This window comes from Manacus candei, unplaced genomic scaffold (assembly GCF_025592945.1).
Source record: "Manacus candei isolate 608988 ecotype Guabito, Panama unplaced genomic scaffold, ASM2559294v1 h1tg000029l, whole genome shotgun sequence".
In the NCBI taxonomy this organism is placed as follows: domain Eukaryota; kingdom Metazoa; phylum Chordata; class Aves; order Passeriformes; family Pipridae; genus Manacus; species Manacus candei.
Window position 1 is genome coordinate 2,961,959 of NW_026138077.1, and position 22,614 is coordinate 2,984,572.

The 22,614-nt window shown below is 45.9% G+C and overlaps 1 protein-coding gene across 1 annotated transcript in view; it reads right to left on the reverse strand.

Moving 5' to 3' along the window:
* The window catches only part of IQCA1 (IQ motif containing with AAA domain 1), a 106,714-nt gene that overhangs the window by 12,086 nt on the left and 72,014 nt on the right, over nucleotides 1–22,614 (reverse strand). The window contains exons 12-15 of the mRNA XM_051791132.1: nucleotides 17,929–17,990; nucleotides 15,322–15,404; nucleotides 11,370–11,477; nucleotides 8,197–8,396 (exon numbers count right to left, since the gene is read on the reverse strand). Of these exons, the coding sequence (XP_051647092.1) occupies nucleotides 8,197–8,396; nucleotides 11,370–11,477; nucleotides 15,322–15,404; nucleotides 17,929–17,990 (453 nt within the window). The remainder of the gene's footprint in view (nucleotides 1–8,196; nucleotides 8,397–11,369; nucleotides 11,478–15,321; nucleotides 15,405–17,928; nucleotides 17,991–22,614) is intronic.

Consider the following 22,614-nt stretch of genomic DNA (forward strand, 5'->3'; position numbering starts at 1 on the left):
CTTGGACACTTCCAGGGATGGGGCAGCCACAGCTTCTCTGGGCAACCTGTGCCAGGGCTTCACCACCCTCACAGGGGAGAATTCCTTCTCAGTATCCCATCTAACCCTGCCCTCGGGCAGTGGGAAGCCATTCCCTGTGTCCTGTCACTCCAGGTCTTTGGAAATAGTCTCTCCCCATCTTTCTTGTAGCTCCTTCAGGTCCTGGAAGGCCACAACTGGGTGACCCCAGAGCCTTCTCTTCTCCAGGCTGAACAGTCCCAATTCTTCCAGCCTTTCCTCATAGCAGAGGTGCTCCACTCCTCTCACCAACTTGGCCTCCTCTGGACTCTCTCCAACCAGCCTCTGTCTTTCCTGTGCATTGAGAAAAACTGAGCTTTTTCTGATGTTGGAAGGCAGGAATGCAAATATTTACTGCTAGTAATGAGCACTTAAAAAATAAAAATGAGGTATCACAAAAGATAATATGAAAATACTGCAGAAACTGGTTTCTGTTTGGACTAGATGATTCTGTGAATGTTTTTCTGCACGTACAGCTTGAAGGGTAGCAACTTCTTGGAGTGTACTGAGCACACAAACTGGAAATAAATGGCAGATTAAAACTGCACAGCAGTAATACCTGCCATTTTAAGGCCAGGTGCTGTTCCATCTATCTCCTATTTAGCTATTTCCAGGGGTATGTTTAGCACATTCCCAAGTCTCCACACATTCCTCTACGCCTGCAGAGTCTGGGAACTTGAACTGAGCTGTGCAGCAGCTTTGGACTTGGATTTTCTGGCTGGGACACCTGGGGAAAATATGAGCCAGTCCTACTGACTGGCACTTGCAGGTGAATTGTCTGCTCTGGATGTCTGTAAACAGGCTTGGAGACAGATGAGGAAAGAAATATAATGTGGTGGCAGATCATATGGCAGAGATGGGATAAGTGATATTTTCGTGGAATTAAGACTCAGAAAGAAAAATACAGGTGTAGTTTAAGTTGTGGAAAGAAACCCCCAGTTTCTTAAAGAAGTGCATTTGCATTTTGTGCACAGACTGTGATTTGTGGGAGCTCTGATTCAGAGCCCTGTACTGAACCAGGCACTGCTAATGGATGGATTATCAGCTGGGGCTTTCTGATGTTCCTGATGGTGACTTTTACCTCCTGAAACATAAGATAACAACCATTTTTTACTCTTGCTCTGTGCCTGCTTGGAGAGGATGACAGGAGGGAGGGAGATGAGGCAGTGGGAGACTGTTCTCCTTGAATCCAGCCTTTCCTCCTGGTGAGGTTTGAGCTGGGTGATTGGTGCCTGCTCAAGATTACACACTGTGCACTCACTACCACCCCCATTATTGGGGTGCTTTCTCCACACTTAGTGGTTTTGACCCTGCTGCTGACAAGGGTCCCCTTTCCTGTACCTTTGCTTCTGAGAGAGAACAGTCCCCTTCTGGTGCCTCTGCTTTGTGTGGGTGATGCAGCTGGATCACACCTGGGGAGCCACATAGCTGTTCTCATGGAACCATAGAATACTCTGAGCTGGAGGGAACCCCCAAGGATCATGGAGTCCAGCTCCTGGCCCTGCCCAGGACAGCCCAACAATCCCACCCGGTCCCTAAGGACATTGTCCAAACACTCCTGGAGCTCTGGCAGCCTTGGGGCTGTGAGACTGCCCTAGGGAGCCTGGTCAGTGCCTGTGTGTGATGCTGCAGTGGGATGTGATGGGCTAGAAGGTTATAAAGTCCATAAAAGCTGTTGGCAGGGGTTGAACTCTGCTTGTGCACTTCAAAGGGAACCATGTCCTTTCGGTGGGGCCCCCACGGGCAGGGAAGTGCAGATATCCCTTGCTGGGCTCTGAGATGGTTTCTGTGGTTAGCAGCCCTCTCAAATGCAGCCTGAAGTTTTACATCAGACTAGACTCTCATTTTAGCTTTAAAGGAAGAATACTTGCTATTTCATACCTGTCATCTTTTTTGTCCCCCTAAGTGGAAATATAATGAATATCCTCAATCTCAGGTCTTAGGGAGAGAATTTCCTGTGTTTTCTGTTTTGAGGCAAAGATCTAAATGTATAAAGTGGTCTGTATATATTTGTTGCCCAGGGAAGCTGTGGCTGCCCCATCCCTGGAAGTGCCCAAGGCCAGGTTGGACGGGGCTTGGAGCAACCTGGGCTAGAGGAAGGTGTCCCTGCCCATGGCAGGGGGTGGCACGAGATGAGCTTCCAAGGACCCTCCCAACCCAAACCAATCTGTGATTCTATGATTTTTCTATGTTGATAGACATTAATATGACCAAATTCAACACACTGTGTTTGGGCCTGACTGTTTCCTATTTTAAAGACGGATCAGACACCCAGAATCCACTGGCATCTCATTTAAATTGTTGGCAGATACATAGCAGGCTGTGTATCCTCCTGTGAAAGTGCTTCATTTGAATTATCCATGGACAGTTTGAATCCATGGATAATTAAATACACTGTACATAATTAATTTGTAATTGAAATTTTATTGGCTTTGCTGCAATTCCACAATTTGTTGGAGCTGCCAGCAGATGGCTCCTTAACCCTTCTAATACCACACTGAGATTTGCTCCTCAGGAAAATCATTATGGATAAAAAACCCCACCCTCTCGTCCCACTGCCTGTCAACAGTCATCAGAGATCAAACAGCACTTTTGAAAGCCTTGGGTTAAACTTTCCAAACTCGAGAGCCAGAGTTTAACAGTTTAATTGTTACACTTGAAAATGCAGAAATCTGATTCTTGCCCAGCACATGTGCACAAGGCTCCTCCAAACATGAAGGATTTGATGGGATTTTTAAAAAAAGCCCAAGAATTTCTGGAAGCTCAAGTTACAGTTGAAAACTGCTCAGTGTCCTGTATTTTATACACCCAGAAGTGCTTCTGAGCAGCAAAATGCTGAAACCTGTGATCAGACCTTATCAGTGGGAGCCTCACCAGGTAAATATTCCAATACTGCAGTGATGATGCCACTGTATTCGGGTTTGTTAGGCAGATAATGACTATGGATACTGTCTTCCAACAGGATGACTTTAATTTTTATCAGTGTAAAGCTGCTTTCTCACAGAAATAACACTGGAAGTTTGAGCACTGGTGATATTTAACACTACAAGGGTCTAAGGATTCCAGCAGGCTGAGCTGCTCCAGGAGAAAAGAATTGTTCTGGATGCCTGAAAAGAAAGACTGACTGTACTGTTCCCAAATTTCAACTGTAATGGAAGTCCTGTGTGGCATGGGAATGCTAAACACACAGACTTGTGTCACTACCAGGGTAAGCTGTGCCTGGTTCTTCAGACTGCCAGAAAAATGACCTGTCTGAAGGGGCAACACAGCATTGGTTGTGAACAAATGAACCTGATGTAGTGGGGAAAAAAATCATGGCAGACTTAAATTGTGTTGCTTCTAAACACTGGGATTGTATAATTTAATCTTAAATAAATTCCATCATGTTCCTTTTTTGGTATAACACTTGAATAGTCACCTCTGACTTGCTAAACAGCACAACCAAACAGCCTGATAAGAGTCCCCCAACACTGATGGTGTTGGATATTTGTGCAGTTGGCTGCTCTGTAGAAGCCCTGGCTCCTTGGGGCAGCTGCACAGCACACCCTGAGCTGCTGAAACACATCCATGGCTGCCCTGCTGGTATTTCCTCCTGGTCACCTCTTCCCCAACCTTTTAGCCTGGTCAGTGTTGCACTAATAACACTTTCCCATGTGTGCTTTGGGTACAATGTGCTCTGTGTGCTGCTGTGGCCCTGGTGGAGGGGGATGAAGCCCCTGAGAGGGGTTTTCTCCCTCTGTTAGTGATTAACCCCATGGCTGCCTTATTGCAGTGCTTGTCATTTTTATTGCCTTGCAGTTAAGGCTAATGAACTACCTGCATTTTTACACTTTTATGTCATGGAGTCATGCATTCTACCCTCTCTCCTCGATCCTTTCTGGGTTTGTTTTTGTTTCTATGCATCCTTCACTACCCTTCTTTGCATCTTTTACATGAACCATTGCTCCTCAGTGGTGTTTTATGGGAACAGGGGAGAGCCGAGCCATTGCTTGGTACAAGCTGGCAGAGAGCTCTGCTGAGTTCAGGCTGGGAAATGGGGCTTAATTGAAATATTCCAGCACTTTTGGTTCACGCTTGAAGGATGAGTTTTGTTTTGGAGACCGCTGGGAAGCGCTTCTGTGTTAGGGACAGATCCTCTCCTTTCACTCCAGAGCAGACCTGACCTGGCAGGCATTGCCATGTCTTTATGGAGAACACAAGTGCTCAGGCTTGGAGTTTGCAGCCTCTTTCAATGGTTTTCCTATTCAATATCAATCTCCCTTACATTTCCTTTGAATAGGGAGATTGAAATGTTGGTGTTTTCCTGGTCTGTTATGAGAAGTCATTTCCTCTGTACCACATTGAAATGCCTGCCTTGAGGAGCACACAAGCCTCCCCTGGGTCAGGGCTGGTGTGTCTCTTTCAAGTCTCCTCCCCAAAATAAGGGAGGGGGGACAAAAAGAATTTGTCTCTCGCATCTGAAACAAATTAAAGTTTCATTTTTTCCCCAGTGCTATTCACTTGTTTAGGGTGTCTCGCACGAAACGATGGCCAGCAGCCAACACTCAGTTATGGAAGGGAAACTTCCTAATGGTCATTTTATGCTCTCCAGAGTTTCCTTTCATTACAGAAACTCTGTTGTTTGCAGATGTGACAGGTAATCAAAAGTGCAAGGTGACTTCACCTTTATCACAGAGCACCATTAATCCTTATTTACTAAATCCTGGTGTTTAAGGGTGGTTACATGGGTCGTAAGATAACAGAGAAAGAACTGTCACGTTTCCTGTCAGTCACTTACAGCTTTAAGTGGAAGGGCTGTGTTCTGCTTGGCTAACTCCCTATAAAGGCAGTTCTGGGAAGCTGGAGTAGAAAGTTGCTTGACAACAGTCACAGTTGCTGTTTCCCAAAAACCTGACCAGAAGTGTGTGATGATGGTGAATTTTCAGTGATCGTGTGCACGCAGGGCACTCTAACGAGGAGCACTGGGGTGTGTCAGACATACTGAGAGCTGGGAATATTAAATACATGTCTGTTGCAAAGTACCAACTGCTCCCATGGCTTGTCTGCCACAGGTGACACTGTATAGTGTAGTCTCACAACAATCCAAATACGTTTACTCCAGACTTTTTGTACCATGGTAGAAAACAAACTTTCTGGGGGGCAAGTACCACTGTTCAGTTCCTCCCCTCAAGGAATTTGTTTCCAATTTGTGTTGTCCCTGTGTTTGTAAATTCCTGTAAATCAGGAATGTATTCCTCCTAAACCTTTTCCCTCAATATATAAACAATTTTCCTTGTTGCAACTAGTCTGTTGCCTCTTGTCCTGTTGTGCACCTCTGGGAAAAGTCTGGCTCTGTTCTCTGTATTATCCCATGAGGCCCCTGAAAACAGCAGTTAGACTCCCACAACTGGATTTGTCCAGCTTGTCCCATTGCTCCAGCCCCCCTATCTCCCTGGACCTCCCTGTCAGTGCCTGTCTTGTAACAGGGTAGCCCAGTATTGAACACAGTGTCAGTTGTGGTCTCATAACTGCCAAATAACAGGGAATAATTAGTTACTTTGAGGTTGGCTAGTCTTGCTGATACAGGCCAGTATTTGGATGAGTTACTTCTGCATGGACACACTGCTGACTCGTGTTCAACTTGCTGTCCTGAAGACCCCCCCATCTTTCCTGCAGAGCTGATGTCTGCTGGGTGGGTACAGCCTGGTCCTCTTTGCTGTTACACAGAATTGCTCCATCCCAGCTGCAGGAATATCATACTGGGTGGGAGCACTGGATGTTGTAAGGAAGCAGGAGCTGATGGCAGAACTAATGGAGGGGATGGTTGTGGCAGGGACTTGAGGACCAGAGACAGGGAAATGAGGCACATTTGGCATTGTCAAGAATAAACAAAGGTGGATTGTAACTGCAGAGAGTCTGTGGATGGAGAATTGTTTCCAGCCTGGCTCTGAGAACCTACAGAATCTGAGCTGAAATCAGCAGCAGATTGGACATATTGGTGGCTCAGCCATGGGGACAGAAGGGAGAGGGGAAACAACCAAAGGAACTGGGAATGGAAATGGAACACAATTGCTTTCAATGGTGCTAAGACAGGCCAGTGCTGTGTCACAGAAATATAGACTGGCTTAGGTGGGAAGGGGCCTTATAGACCATCCAGTGCCACCCCCTGCCATGGGCAGGGACACCTTCCTCTAGCCCAGGTTGCTCCAAGCCCCATCCAACCTGGCCTTGGACACTTCCAGGGATCCAGGGGCAGCCACAGCTTCTCTGGGCAACCTGTGCCAGGGCCTCCCCACTCAGGGAGGAACTGAGCCTGCAGAGGATGTATTCCTTGGAAAGGGAGACTGTGCTCTGCTGTTAAAGGAGCAGAGTTTGAAGCAGTGCTGCTGTTACAGCTGGAACAAGTCACCTTTTGATAAGCAAGTGCCTGGACAGCCCTTATTCCACATGATTGACTGTGAGCAATTTCCACCCCAGTAACTCACGGAGGTTCACCCAAGTGTCATCGCTTCTTCTGTAAGAGAGAAAGGAGAGAAATCAGCTTGGACTGCTCCCTGTGATTTTGGGGAGGGGTTGCATAAGGTTTCCATTTCTTTTTAAGTAATGTGGAAAAATGTAAGGCTTTAGATATGCATATGTACATGATGTGTGTGTGTGTATACTTATCTATCAATATGTAGATAGACACACATTTTAGATATGTTCCAATTATTGTATATATTATATGTATGATAAAAAAAACTCCCTTATTGTCTTCATCTGGAACCTTCTCCAGGAGTAAAAAGACTGCCCTCCTTTCTCCTGTGCTTAAAGGTGTTATGCTATAGCTGGGACTATGTTATTGCAAGGACAGTGTGTGCTGTGCCTGCAGCCAGAAATGAGCTTTGCCATTGATGAGGGCAGAGAAACAAAGTGGAAAAGGGTGAAATGGGCAGAGGAGAGGGAGTATGAGCTTAGCCTAAGGGCACTAACTCAGGGAGTTAGTGTCAGGGAGTGCCAGGTCCAGTGTTGGTGCTGCAGCATCAGAGGTGCCTGATCACAGCACTGTCACTCTTCCCTGGGCACTGCTCTGACCTGGGCCTTGGGCATTGCTTTGCTTTTAGCTGTGAAACATGTCCTTTCTGGGGATGGAGGCACCTGTCACAAAGTCTGCTGTAACACTGGATTTAATAGAATACATCTGATAAATCCCAGGCAAAGCCAATTTTAGTAGGCCTCTGGCACTGGAAAATTATTGCATTTGGCTTTTTCCTAGTATATGTGCTGTGGTTGTTTTGTCTGGAAATATTTACCAGCTTCCTTCTGTAGCAGAAATGCTGAGGACTTAAAATGTGGAAGAAAGCCTGCCAGGATAGTGCCTTTTTTTTTTTCTTCTCCTGAAGAGAGTTTGGGATATGTCCTTCACAGTTCATACACCTTCTTTCATTTCCAGACTTCTCATACATTGCTGTTCCTGTAATCTTGAACTAGGATTCCTTCTTTTGAAAAGCTTGCTGATAGGTAAACAGAGAGCAGTACAGGGGAGAGAGTTCTTGTGCAGCAGCAGTCCCAGAGAGGAAATTTCTGACCACCCCCAGCCCAGCATTTGATTAAATGCTGCATGACAAGCATTCCTGGCTGATGTGCATATAAACAGAGAACAGAATTTTCTTTATCTGTGATGCTTTTCATATTCAAGGTAACACAAAGCTCACAAAAATGTTAATGTGAAAAATATGGCTGCTCCGAGTGATTTCTCCAGGGGCAGTAAATCCTCTGCAGAGGTTCACACACTGCCTGTCAACAAGTGGTTTCACAGAATCCTTTAGGCTGGAAAAGACCTCTAAGATTGAGTCCCTCCTGTGCCCAATGCCCACCTTGTCCCCCAGCCCAGAGCACTGAGTGCCATGGCCAGGCCTTCCTTGGACACCTCCAGGGGTGGGGACTCCAAACCTCTCTGGGCAGTTCATTCCAATGTTTAACAGCCCTTTCTGTGAAGAAATTCCTGCTGATGTTTTGAACACTTGAAGGCAGGGAGGGAATTCTAAATTGGGTTGGCAGCTTTGCCCAAGGTGTGTATGTTCCTCAGTATGGAGAAACTACAATTTAATTCCCTGTTTGTCCCACGAAAGAGGTGATGAACTGAACCAACTTTGTAGAGAACCCCCCAAGACACAATACCTTGAGAACCATATGAAGCATCATTAGCAGGCCCTCCCTGCCTGGGTATTTCCCAGCAACGTTGGAAGGAGTTAAGTTGAAGAGGTTGGCTCCTGTTTCTGTGCAGATAGCATGGACCAACATTTTCTTTCCAACACCAACAGGTCCAGCCAGTAACACCGATTTCACCAAGGGAGCATTCTCATGGACCATTTGGGAACCTGTAAAAAGTCATAAGGCACTGTAATTGCTTTCATTTGAGTCTGTTATAAAGGTAAAGGAATGATTCTTCCTTTTTTATTCACCATAAATAATTTATAATGTGAATTAATTGTTTCCTCACTGTGGCACGTGTGCTCTTGAGTTCAGTTCTGTACAACCAGAGCTGTGTCCCCAGTGGATTTAACGTCCCTTATTTGTACCTTCTGATGGGCAAAATTCAGCTCTAAATCAATGTGAGCTAAAAGAAGGATTTTGAGACCAGTTGTTACCATGTGTTTTACTTTTTTCTCTTTTGACTTCTGCCTTCACCTCCCTTTTTGGGGGTAATTTTTCCTCTTTTATGTTACTGCTGTTCAGTGAGCACTGGAGACTTTGTCACTTAGGCTGGGTGTGCTCTAAAATCCTTCACTGCTGAGCACACCTAGGCTTACCTACAGAGGAGCCAGTGTTATTCCCTATTCTGGAATGTGGCAGGGGGATGTTGCAGTGCAGGGATGATGTATCTGCTCAGAGGAGGAGGATCATTCTGTTCTCCTTGGTTTATTCAGGGAGTGCCAGGGTTGCTGTGCTTCCCTTGCTGTGCCCACAGCAATGACTGCTCAGCATTTCTAAATCTGTCTCTGTGCCTGCTCCAGGTAAATTCATCCTGGGCTGTGGGGAACATAATCCATCGTCTGGGAAGGCCCAGCAGAAATGCCAGTGTTGGGAAAACACAACCACAGACAGTTTTAGGAGGTCGATGGTGATGGAACTTGTCTTTCCTGCAGCTGCCACTCTGTGAATTAGGGACAGGTGAACCTCCAGAAGTGGAAGAAGCAGGGAATGTTAAATACTTTATCCATGCCCACTGGTAGTTCAGTAACATCACTGCCTCTGTCTAAAAATGTCCTGTGCCAGCAGTGGTGGTGGTTACAATAATGAAAATCTGCGTGAGCTCCCACTGCTTCTGAGGGTCTCTGAGACTGGTGTCCCCCAGACTGGGGGGGAAATTGGCCCCAAAGGTGATGGGTTGCAGAGGGAGCCCATGGCTTAGCCTGGAAAGGCCCTCTGGGTTCAGGGGGACAGCTGGGTAAGGATGGTATTTAAAACAAATCCAATCAGGCTGCCTCTCTGTGTGCTAATGCTTTAATGTCCCAAATAAATGACAGTGGGAGTGCAGAGATGAATGCCATTATTGCAGCACGGTCCAGGATGTAGTGAAGTTGTCAGCCACCCAGGCTTTATTAATATTTGGTCATTCCATACCAATCTATTACTATTACACATAGATTTATTACGAGGGGAGCAGCAGACTCCTCTGTGGTTAAAGATGAAGTATATCTTCTACCATTATTTCTCTTTTCAGCTGCTTATAATTTTCTTAATGCCATTTAAGCTGGGGCTTTCCTTGCCATCAAGTGACTATTTTGAGAGAAACTTTCGCTTCTACAACACACAATTATATAATGATGAACTAATTTGGAGACCAATTAAGTAAAATGTCACCCATAACATAGCATCCCAAAGGTGAAGCCATTCCTGTACCCTTTTTTGGCTCTCGTAATACCTTTTTTCCACTCAGGCATTTTCCAAACTGCTGTTGCCAATACCTTTTGTTTGTTTAACTAGTCCAGGGTCTCCTCTCCCTAGAATTTTTACCAATTGTATAAATGGCTGAAAATTTGTGGGTTCTTTTAGTTCCTGCCTCAGGGGATGTCTTGGGGCTTGATTCTCCTAGATTAGATGATGCTAAAACATAACCTTGGAGGAGTTATGGACTGTGTGAGACACCACATTGCCTTGTGCAGACAGGGAGAACTGCTGAGCTCCCTCAGCTGACTGTGGTCAAACTTGCAGCCAACCCCTGAGGGCTTACCCCAAACCAGCTGAGGGTGTTTTGGGTGGGAAGGACCCCACCCAGGTTGAAGAAAGGTGCTGTTAGAATCCTGTTTGTTAGCTTGGCTCTTCAGATGGAGCTGCAGGACAGCAGGAGCACTTGTACCTCCCTGAAAGGAATGAACCAGAGCTCCATGCTATTGCTCTGAGCTTTCCATGGCACACGGATCTGCTCTGGGGATGTGGAGCCAGGGAATGCCAGAGGAGAGCCTCAGAACACACAGACACAGAACAGCCTGGGCTCTGGGTGTTGGAAGCTGTGCAAAGGGGAGGGAAAAGCAGAAGCTCTGTGTTTGCCAGGATGGGAGTCAGGGAGCCATTGGCTATTTTGCCCTGCAAAGGGGATGAGCAGACAATGACAGCCTCGGGGAGCACTTGCCTGGTTAAAACCTCCGTGAAATCCAGACAGGAATTGAGAAGGGTGCAAGTGAAGTATTGAGTAGAGGCTGAAAAATCCAGTCGGGAATGGAAAAGGATGCAAGCAAAATATCCAGTAAAGGTCCTTGAGACAGGCACTTCTTGCAATCACTAGAGTTTGGCTTAATGCCATTCCCAAGTAAAATATGGGATAGATTTTGCATTAAAAGCAAACAACCTGACCCAGCAAAGCCTTGTTAGATATTGGCTAAGTCTGGCATTAAAACTGAAAGGGCATTTACAAGTGTACTCTGCGAGGTACAGAATGGATTCAGACTAATTCCTTCAATGATTGCATTGTGCAGCACTGAGTAACACGAGCCAGCTTGTAAAAGGTAAATTGCAACCTTAGCCCTTCCCTTAACTTGATTAATTTTGATCACTGGAGCTTGTTTCAGCTATTATCTTCCCCAAGTGATTTCCTTTTATGTGCTGCCATTCACAAACTGTTGCCATGCAAACAGGGATGGGATGGAGAGGCAATACCTGACCGTGCACACTCCTTTATGCACTATTAAAATGATATGGCCTTCGCTCAGAAGGCTTAATTGAAAAACAATTAGACTGCAAACGGTTCAGATTGCGACTAATCAAGCCCTGTCAGAGCCAGTAAAGATGCCTGTTTCTGCTAGGAAGCAAAGCCACCGTGTTTTTCCCTCCAGGAATTGCTGTGCTCTTACCTAAGGGCAATATTCCATACAGGGCCACGAGCTGCCTGACGTCGGGGGCTGAGGGCAAGGGCTGTGCCCCCGTCCCACGGAGGCTGCTCCTCAGACAGTCGTAGTTGCCTGCAAGAGGGAAGCAGGGGCTTAATAAATGTGACACTGAGTCGGTACAAAATGCATTTTTTCAAGGAATGAAGGAGTGCCGTGGAGCATGGACAGAACGCACCCCCAGTAAACCCGGGAATGCCCAGGGACAGGGACTCAAACGGGGCAACACTGCTGTGGAATGTGGCCCCCAGAAAGGTGAACTGCAAAGGAAAATTTAAGTTAAACAGGCCGTGGACTTTCCCTTCCAGCCTAAGGAAGGCGTTCAGCAGAGCAGTCGGTCTCAGTAACCTTTTAGAGGAACTTTGTGGAGAGGAATCGTTAGCAGCACCATAAATCACAGTGCTGGCAAAGGATTTCTGGATTTGGGATTTTGCGGGGCTGGAATCCCAGTGAACCGCACGCTCTCCAAAGGGTTTCAGAAAGGGGGAGAAGCTGTTTTAACAAGCTTTTCCCTGGCTGTGTCCCAGCTCAGCTCCTCGCTGTGTTGGACGTCTGAACGTGTCACCTAATTCGGTGGGGCTCTTTGCTTTGCAGTACGCCTCTTTTTTTTGTTGTTGTTGTTCAAAAGAACCCCTGCACAAAACAACCCAAGAAAACTGAAAGTCCCTGATGTGAACTGAAAGGATTTAATCTTGCCTTGGCTCTTGTTACAGAGCTATAATCACATTGCTTGCCCTGTCAAAGCCCATATACAAGACATGTTAGAGAACAAAGGTCCAGCAGGATGGGCCACAAGCAGGAAAACTAGTTGTGATGTAGTGAAGGATTATTTTTAGCATAAAATGCATGTCATTATGGTGAATATTATTGAAAAAATAACAGCATATTATGTTTTATTGGGGATAAAAAGGGAGAGGACTAGAGCTCCCTGGAGCAGAGTTAAATTAGCAGTGGGTGAGAGAGAAAGTGGAGGTGTAATTTGGGGGCAAAAAGGAAGACAAGCCCTGGTTCAACTGCCCCCTCCCCTCTGAAGAATAAAATTCATTTCAGGTTTTATCTTTTATTTAAGGAGAAATCAAAAGAACTGGATAGGAATTAATCTTCACAGATTTAATTAGAAGGCATCAAAGGGTTTAATTGCAACTGAACATAAATCACAGTGGATATTCTCTGACTAATTTAGATAAGGTCACCAAGAAAATTAGTTCAGTGATGTCAGTTTGTCATAGAGGGGGGACATTTCAGTGCCTTTACTGGCTGTGTAGCACAATTCCACTCTTTGTCCTTTCCCCAGGAACTGGAAGTGACCTTCCTTAGGCTTCAGCCCTGTAAGGCTGAGCAGATGAGAACTTACTTCTCTGCAGGCTTTGGCTGTGTCCTGAGACTCTCAAAGGGAGGTTTTTTTTATTTTTAAAAAATAGTTCCAGCTTTAAATACCTTCTGTGTGGTATTGTGGCAGCTCAAGAAGCATGAGTGAGTTTTGTGTTGGGAAGAGCTGGTTCTGGCAGTCTGGGCCTTCACCTGTGCAGGTGTAGGCAGCCAGATGACTTTAGGCTCTGCACTTCCATGCCCAGAATCTTTTGCCAGAAAGGGAATATTGCCAGGATAACTTGGAGCAGCCCTTGTGTTCCTCTGTGCTGCAAAGAAGCCAAAGCTTCAAACCTTGGGGTCAAGGGAAGATGGCCCAGAGCCATCTCTTCCTGTGTTGGATGTTACCAGCTGTTAACTGTTCTCCACTGGTGAAGATGTGCTCTTTTAAAAACATCTGGAATACTCCTGGAAAAGCTGGCAGCCCATGGCTTGGACAAGTGTATCCTCTCCTGGATTAGGAGCTGGCTGGAGGGTCGGGCCCAGAGAGTGCTGGTGAATGGAGCTGCATCCAGCTGGCGGCCGGTCACTAGTGGTGTCCCCAGGGGTCTGTGTTGGGTCCAGTCCTGTTTAACATCTTTATTGATGATTTAGATGAGGGGATTGAGTCTATCATCAGCAAATTTGCTGATGACACCAAATTGGGAGGGAGTGTCGACCTGCTGGAAGGCAGGAGGGCTCTGCAGAGGGATCTGGATAGACTTGAGAGATGGGCTGATTCCAATGGGATGAAGTTCAATAAAGCCAAGTGCCGGGTCCTGCACTTTGGCCACAACAACCCCCTGCAGCGCTACAGGCTGGGCACAGAGTGGCTGGAGAGCAGCCAGGCAGAGAGGGACCTGGGGGTACTAATTGACAGGAGGCTCAACATGAGCCAACAGTGTGCCCAGGTGGCCAAGAAGGCCAATGGGATCTTGCCCTGTATCAAAAATAGCGTGGCCAGCAGGAGCAGGGAAGTGATCCTTCCCCTGTACTCAGCGCTGGTGAGGCCACACCTTGAGTATTGTGTTCAGTTCTGGGCCCTCAGTTCAGGAAGGATATTGAGGTGCTGGAGCGGGTCCAGAGAAGAGCAACAAGGCTGGTGAAGGGACTGGAGCATAAGTCCTATGGGGAGAGGCTGAGGGAGCTGGGGTTGTTTAGCCTGGAGAAGAGGAGGCTCAGAGGTGACCTCATCACCGTCTGTAACTACCTGAAGGGAAGTTCTAGCCAGGTGGGGGTTGGTCTCTTCTCTCAGGCACTCAGCAATAGGACAAGGGGGCACGGGCTTAAGCTCCACCAGGGGAAATTTAAGCTGGATATCAGGAGAAAATTCTTTACAGAGAGAGTAATCAGGCATTGGAATGGGCTGCCCAGAGAGGTGGCGGATTCACCATCCCTGGAGATTTTTAACTGCAGATTGGACGTGGCACTGAGTGCCATGATCTAGTAAATGGACTGGATTTGGACCAAGGGTTGGACTCGATGATCTCGGAGGTCTTTTCCAACCCAATCGATTCTATGATTCTATGATCTGTGGTGGGGAGTGTTTGGTAGACCTCGATGGGTTGGGTGAACAAAGGAATAATGAAAGTCTTCTTTTACTTCAGGATCTTTAATGAGCATGAAACGGATGGGACACTTGTTAACTCAGCCTTCAACAGAATGAGCAAAGGCTCTGAAGGCTGAGCTGGTGCTTCTAAGAGTTTATATACACATGGTATTTGGAGGAAATACAAGAGAATCTGGCTTTTCTGGCTGGGATGCCTGTCGTACTAACAGCCAGGGGCATTGTTGCTTCTGGATGGTTTCAAATTCAAATTATGGCCTTTAAAACAATTAAATCTTGGGGGTTGATGTGGTTTTACTGAATGTCACCAAATGCTTTTGGAGATGGTGTCAGACTCCTCTGCAGCCTGAAAATGTGGTTTGGGGCTTTTTTTAGCCCTTTTATCTGTGTAGATCATAGACAAGCATGTCTGACTGCAGCTGCAGGTAACAGAAACCAGGCAAGAGGACTGTGAAATGCAGAACTAGACAGAGACACATCTTACTCAAATCAGGGCCAGATACGCCTCAAAGCACTACTCAGAGTTCATGGGCAGTCAGGGAGGTGGAGGGAAGGGGGTGAGTCTTCTGTGCTGAATGAACAAAAGCTGGAGGGATGATTATTGCTGTTCTCTGAGAAGTATTCTGCATGGATTATGACCCCTGGTCTGTTAGACTTGCATTGTCTTTCCAATGCCTAGCCAGGGCTCCTTAAAGGATGTTGTGGTTCTACCTCACAGGGGCTTGTCATGTCCAAACACATTCAAGGCTTGCAGGTGTCAGTGCCTGGAGAGAAGCCCCAGCTTTACAAACAGGTCCTGGTTTCAGGAGCAGAAGTGAAAGGCACTGAGCACTCTGCAGAAAGCCTTGATTTGCCTGCGTGGCTTTAGACATTCAAGTGTGCAAGTCCTGAAAGTGCAATGACTCTTGAACTCCCTCTTGACTGGAAATAGGGGTCAGAGCCCATGGGAAGACTGGAGGTTTGGTCAGATCAAACACCACGGTAGCTCTAAAGGGGGTACTTGACCAATGTAATCGGAGAGATTCACGGCCTGGGCTTTGATCAGCAATCCTCCTTCTGCAAGTTCCTGGTACAGGGAATCAATGGTCCTGTAGGCAAGAGACATCACTCAGAAATTGTAGGGCACTGGAAGTAAAAGCTCAGTCTTCCCACAGCTGAACCAGCTTGAGAGTTGTTTCTGCTTCCTCAGCTTTATAAATGTACTTTGTAGCTCAGAGGTAAAGGTGATTAGTGCCATCAATGTGAAATCAATAAATACCATTTTCTGTGTTATGGCAAGGAATCTCTTTTATAACCTCACACACAGCATCTCTCCCTCTCTTGCTGACTCCATTTACCCATTTCCAGGTGATACAAGATCAGTTATGACTTGTGTAATAGACTCATTCATTAATATCAATTACTGGGAAATTATTTTTAAATTATACAATAATAGCAATCCTAACACTACCGTACCTATTCACTTAGCTCTCCAATTAGTAGTAATTCATTAATTCTTCTTGGAATTTATTGTGTTTGCAACAGACAGCCCCATCTCCCCAGGAACACACCGGGAATGACTCGATCAGAGCAACCAGTGATCCACCAACTGCAGTGTCAGGGTCATGATGGCCAAAGGAGGACTGGGGGAAAAACATGCAGTGGAAGTGTTGCCCCAGCCCTGGAAGTGTCCAAGGCCAGGTTGGACAGGGCTTGGAGTAACCTGGGCTAGTGGAAGGTGTCCCTGCCCATGGCAGGGGGCTGGAATGAGATGAGCTTTAAGGTCCCTTCCAACCCAAACCAGTCTGGGTTTGTGTGAAACGGGCAAAGCTCTCCGGTGGAACAGTTTCTTCCTGTCTCCATTAGTGGCTGGAAGTAGCTCCCAGTAATTGAGGATTTAATACACTTACATCTCTGTGTGGTTTTCTATTGGTGTGGATGTTCTTTTGGAGTTCTAAGGATTGATTTCAGTGTTTTTGGCACTAAGTTCTGCAGACAGACACTGCTTCAAGGATGGCATAAAATGAATAAGCCTGCTGGAAATTCTCAGTGTGTTGTTAGCATAAACAATACTGATTTCTATCTTTTTAGGTCTTTCACTGATTTTGTACACTTCTCACATTCTTTTCCCTCAATATCTGACCTTTTCTTTTTTTTGGTCTGTCTCTCTGATCTTATTTGGGACATCCCAAATATTGCATGGCTATAATAAAAATACTTAATAGTGCCTCTCATCTGGCTAATGAAAGTAAAGGTATAATTTGAGGTCTGCAGCTTTTTTTCCATTTCAGCTGAGAAGTTTTATGTTTTTGAAGTGTTAGTGGCAGAATTAATAAAGCAGTAGTAATAAGCAAATCCAAAATTTAATGCACCTTCAACAACGTTGATTTTGCCACTCTGAATCTTGCTTTCATTCTCAGTGGTTTTATGTTGGGAATGCATCATAAAACAGGCAGAAAGTAGAAAGGCACTAAGCTGGCAGTCTTGTTGGGAGCATGGCTTCTACTTTTCCTGTCTTATTATTTTTACTGTGCAAGTTTAATGACGCATGTCCCGGATTTCCCCCAAGTAAGCGTGATGTGACCAGCCTTTGACTAAAGCTCCCTGTGCTCCCTCCCCTGTGCCAAAACAGAGATGAGCCTGAGCTTCTCTTGGTTATTTCTGAAATGCTCAGCAAGGAAGAGCAAAGCATGAAGCCAAAATGCCAGATAAACTTTGACTGAAAGTCAGCTACTAAAAAGCTAATGTTTTTAACTGTCTGTATTTTAAGTTTACATATAAAGAAGCAGATATGTGCACGAGTAACTTTATGCATCCTTGTTGGACTTTGGTACTGCTTTTTGAGAGGTCATGCTCTGCTATGATCTGAGATATGTATTTTAAATATTTGCCTGGAGAGTTTTTTATTAGAGATCATTGACTGGGTCTGTAGTGCCAGCACCCAACTGATCAAGCCCAGGGCTCGCTGTGCGTGTCTGTACAGATGGATTTGTGGGGTGAATCCCCTGTGCTCCCCTGCAGGGACTGAGTGAGTTTGCCTTGGTGCTGTTCTCTCCTGGGAGCTGGCTCTGGGGCAGCAGGTCCCAGTGGTGAGATCTTTGTGTGTACAGGTGAAAAATGGCTGGATTTTCAGTGAACGCATCACAAACTCATTGAAAATGTTGAGTCAAAAGGAGAAATTCTCCCAAATCCTCCAAATAAAATAAGGATGCTTAAAAGAGCAAGGGTACACAAGGAATGGCTGGGTATGCCAGAACTCTCATTGCTAAATCAGGCTGATTTATGACATGTATGCTGTACCTCAGCCATGAGGGGTGATTTATAGAGTACAGGGGCCTGTCTGCAGCCTCCCTTATCAGGCTTCAGCTGAGATGGAAAATCTGACAGTCAACAAACCTGCCAGGTGCTTCTGCACCTGCAGAGAGGATGGGGAAGAGGCACACAGGGCCAATATCCTGCCTAAATATTACATGTGCTTAGTTCTGCCAACTGGAATTAACCTGCCTGGAGTGGATGGAGACTGGTCCTGGTGGTGTGTTACTGAAGAATGGGGATTTTAATTTGTTTGTGTTGCTGCAGGTGAGGAAAATCAAGTTTGATAGCAAACCTACTGCAAACAGGGTGTCTCTTTACCTGTCAGGGGTTAGATCTCTCTCCATCTCAGGTATCTTCTTCTTTGCAGATGCCTTACCTGCCTGAGGACCACAAAAGCAGGCAGGAATTAGTGATTATTAGCACTGATAGATATATTTGAATGTACTGGAGCAAAGTGAGGGCCAGAACAGCCAATGTTTATGTCTGAACGTGGCCCTCATTACTGAGAGAACCCAAAGGGAAAAATCATATCCTTAAACAGCATTCCCACTCCTTCCAGTGGAGATAACAGAGGAAAGCATCCCAGGGCCATTTTACTCCAAGGAAAAAGAAGTCTTCTCTCCTTCCTTTTGATTAGATATTAGGCAAATTTTCTTTTACTAGCACAGGTTGCTCAGGGCAGGGGTGGAGTCCCCCATCCCTGGAGGGATTTAAAAGCCACGTGAATGTGGCACTTGGGGACATGGGTTAGTGGTGGCCTTGGCAGTGCTGGGTTAAGGGTTGGACTCCATGAGCTTGGAAGGCTTTTCCAACCATAATGATTCTGTGATTCTTGTTCTCTGATTCTTTGAGGAGCACAACTCTGTGGGTGAGGGGGTATGGCCTTTACCCAAGAAGGAAGTAGGAAGGAACAGGGTGTGGAGTCCAAGTAGCTGCTCCAGAGACTGTTTATGTCTCTTTTTATATTGAAGTGAAACATATAAGCAGCTCCCCTAAGGGGAAAACCTCCTGAGACTCTGGCTCCCTTCCCAACCATTAGACATCCTCCTGCCTTCTCTTTCCTAATGCCTCAGGGAAGAAGCTTGAAGAGGTCAGAAAAAACACAACCCGCTCTTTTCATGTTTTCACCACCCTTTCACTATGGAAAGTTTTTGACTTGTGTGACTGGTTTCTTTACAGGTTGCAAAAAAACTCATGGAAAGCATAAATAAGAGAGCTATGACTCAAGACTGTCAGGTCCCCCCATTAATTACAGCTCACAAGCCATAAATATGGTTAGGGATAATTAGTAGTGGAGAGGGCATCGCTAATCCGTGTTAGTGCCCACCACTGCTGTCTGTGCTTCGGTTCTGTGCAGCACTTCAGAACTGTTTCAGTGGAACTACTTATGCAGCACCATTTGTGCAGCAGGGGATTTCTTCAACAGCTTAAATTTAAGCACATGCTTAAATGCTTAGTTGAACAAGACAGCTTATTCTTTCCAAAAGTTTATGTTCTCTTTCCTGGGAATACACTCATTTACTTTATTTTTTTTATGACAGTGAATACTTCTGCAGAGCCCTGGAGGCTGCCTTGTTGAGTTAAAAAAATCCTACCCAATTATCTGGAAAATGCTGGGGTTTTTTTCCAGAATGGATCAGCAGTCTTCAGAAATAGATCAATTTTAAGTTTTCAAGGATAGACACAGTGTAAATAACCTGTGGTTCAACCACCTGTTACCGTTTATGATGCCACAAAGACAATCCAGATGGAAATGTAACCTAAGCCCAGTGCTGTGTGGGTCAGCTAACTGGGAAAAGGGAGTGTTTTCAAGTTTTGGGTTAGAATAATGCAAACAACTCTGTATTTGCAGAGCTATACCATGGGTTCTTTTACATAAATGAGTTTGGCAGCAAATACTCATCAGAATGTACCAGTGAGATTTTGTTTTAAAGAAAAGGAATGGGAAGAAGAATGCATGTGCCAGCTGTTTTAACAACTGACGAGATATTGAGACTCACTGGTTTATTTTTGCTGTTCCTCCAGTTTTGTCTCTTTAACCTTTCTTTCAGCAAACCAGAAATTACATATCCTGGGGTCTGACTAGGAAGAAAAGCTTGTTTCTACCTATGTTAAGACACTAAGTATACGTTGACTTTATTGGCCAACTCGTATTGTCCTCAAGGCAGCTTCTCCAGTGAAGTAACTCAAGAGCAAAACAGAAATGAACTGTGCAGGGGGAAAATGTGTTTTCCTAATTAACATCAGCATTTGTGGGAAATCTGGCAAAGGCTGAGATGTGATAAGGGGGAATATGAATTGTAGACAATGGCTTGGCTCCAAAATGTCTTCTTGGGAATGGCTTTTATTTAGAAAATGATAATGTTTAATGAATGTGAACATGCTCGCCCTTTACAATGGAAATCTTGTTTCTCTGTCTGAAATGTCAGTCCAGCTCCCGTGTAGCCACCCTTTGACTCATTTTCTGCTTTGATGACTCCCGTGGAGTGAACCGCATTAGCTGGGGGCTGGCAGGTGACAGGATGGTCCCCTGTGCTCAGCACGGTGTCTGGTCTTGCTGTGTGGGCTCATGAAAATATTTTGGGTAGCTCAGAGATTGTTATGAGCAAAGCAGACTTGATTTCAGAGCAGCGTGTCTGCTTCTGGAATGGCACCAGAAGGGAGAGGGTATCCCAGTTGTCTCACTGAAGGAAACTGTCCCACGTTGATCTGCAGGATCTGTGATCACACAAGTCCTGCTGCCATCAGCTGCCCACAACTGCTGCTGCCGAGGATCAGAAAGTCATTGAATGGCCTGGTTTGAAAGGGGCCTCAAAGCCCATCTTGTTCCACCCCCTGCCATGGGCAGGGACACCTTCCACCAGCCCAGGTTGCTCCAAGCCCCGTCCAACCTGGCCTTGGACACTTCCAGGGATGGAGCAGCCACAGCTTCTCTGGGCAACCTGTACCAGGGCCTGCCCACCCTCACAGGGAAGAATTTATTTACTAATACCTCATCTAACCCTGCTCTCAGTTTGAAGCCATTTCTCCCTTGTCCCTAAATGCTCTTGTGAAAAGTCCCTGTGTTTCTCGTAGGCTCCCTCTTGGAAAAGTAACAAAAGGCAAGTGATCCTGTGATTTAAGAGAAATAAGCAGCAGTCTGTGCAGTTTTTAGTGGATTCCTTGGATCATGTGTGATGCTTAGATGAGAGGTGGTGGGCAAGTGCAGACTTGCACTGTGCATGGGTTGAGAAGTCTTTTCTGGCAGTGCTGAGATAAAACAAGCACCTTTGGACACTTGTGCTGAGAAAGTCCTTAGACAAAGATGTTCTCACTGTTTAAGAAGCTCTTGCTAAATGAGGGGCTCTGATATGAAATCCCTGTTGGATTTAGGCACAGCATCCAGAGGGTACAGCCCTCACAGCTGACTGAGAACCCTGGGTGCTAATCTGAACCAGCTACAGAAAATCCAACAGGGTTTGGGAATCACAGTCCTCAAACCCAGCCTTTCCTCAGGTCTGACCAGCCTCATTCTCCAGGGGTTTGCTTGAGACTGATATCAATATTTTTGTCATAGCCATTTGTGGTTTTCTTTGCTCCTGCCCAGCTCACAAAGGGATCTCCAGAGTTGTGTTGAGAGGCCAGCAAGGCCTATTTCAGAAGCAACTTTACACACTTAGGTTCTCATGTCTCCTCTTTCTGCCTTTTTTTTGGTGTTTTTTTTCTGACTTTGTGCCATGCCATTGTGTATGTGTGGGTGTGTTCATTTCCAACACATGGCTTTACCTGCAGTTGGATTGGCAACAAATCCCTGGGGGAGCAGGGCAGGAAAAGCAGCACAATGAACTTGATAAAAAGCACTTTGATAAGCTCTTAAATGTAACTTCCAGGTCAGCAAGTGCCATATTCCTCAGCAGGAGGCAATCTCCCTTCAGTCTTTCGTCAGCCTGGCCTCACACACGTGCTTACAGTGCCAGTTTGGTGATCTGTGGCTGGGCAGGGGAAAAGCTGCCACTGGGTACAGTGAAGAAAAATGTAGTTTACAGCAGAGCTGAACCACATTTCTTTGGTTGTGCTGCATCCTCATCCCCTCTCCTGTGACAGCCATTGGATCAGGAGCTACCTGGAAGAATCAGAGTCCAGCACAGCGTGTCTCTTAATGAGGACTCTGTGTATATATAACATTCCCTGTGTGTGCTCTGCCCTGTCAGTGCTGGGCTGTAAGGGGGGCACAGTCTGTGGGGTGGGATGCTCCCAGCATGGAAAGAGGCACAGGAGCTGTGCCTCAAATGACAGCAGTCACATGCTTGTTGCATATTAGGTGCAATCTAATTACTTTTGGTATTTCCAGACCAACCTATTGGTCTGAAGACCCACTTGTCATGAGAGGAGCAATTTGCCTTTTCACCCAAGTTCACTCTTCCACAAAGGTGGCAAATGGGATTCTTATCTTCAGAGGCAATAAGAGCAGCTCTTGGTGCAGGGTTAAGTGTCAGCTTTTAGCAGTAAGTGGTATTTGAAGGTTTGGGAGTCAGGGATAAAGTTCAGCCTAGAAATTGCAGTGCCTGGAAATAAAGGAGTGGCTGTGGGTATGCCTGGAGCTGGTAAATTCTGTTTATCTAAGAGCTGAGATGTCTGAAACACTGACTGGGAGAAATTACCTTCCTTGTGCTTTCCCTTCAAAGTCCAATTCCAAAATGCCCTTGCTGAATTCCCACAAAAGAGACTCTCAAACGGGATTTCAAACTCAGATTACCTCCTGAGGGTCAGGCAGATTATTTTTTAACATGGACTTGACGGAAATTTTCGGAGTTGTAAGCTACTTATCCTAAGATGTTCTTGAAAAGGCAGAGGACATTTACCCCCCCCTTCCCTGGCAAAAAAAGCCCTGGCTCTACTGTGGTGTCTCCCTGCAAAGAAAGTAGAAGAAATCCCTCCTTAAAACAGAGGGAATGGCCAAATGTGGCACCAGGAGTTTGGAATGACTGTCCTTAGGTACAAAATTCCCCTTGTAAGAGTTCCCTT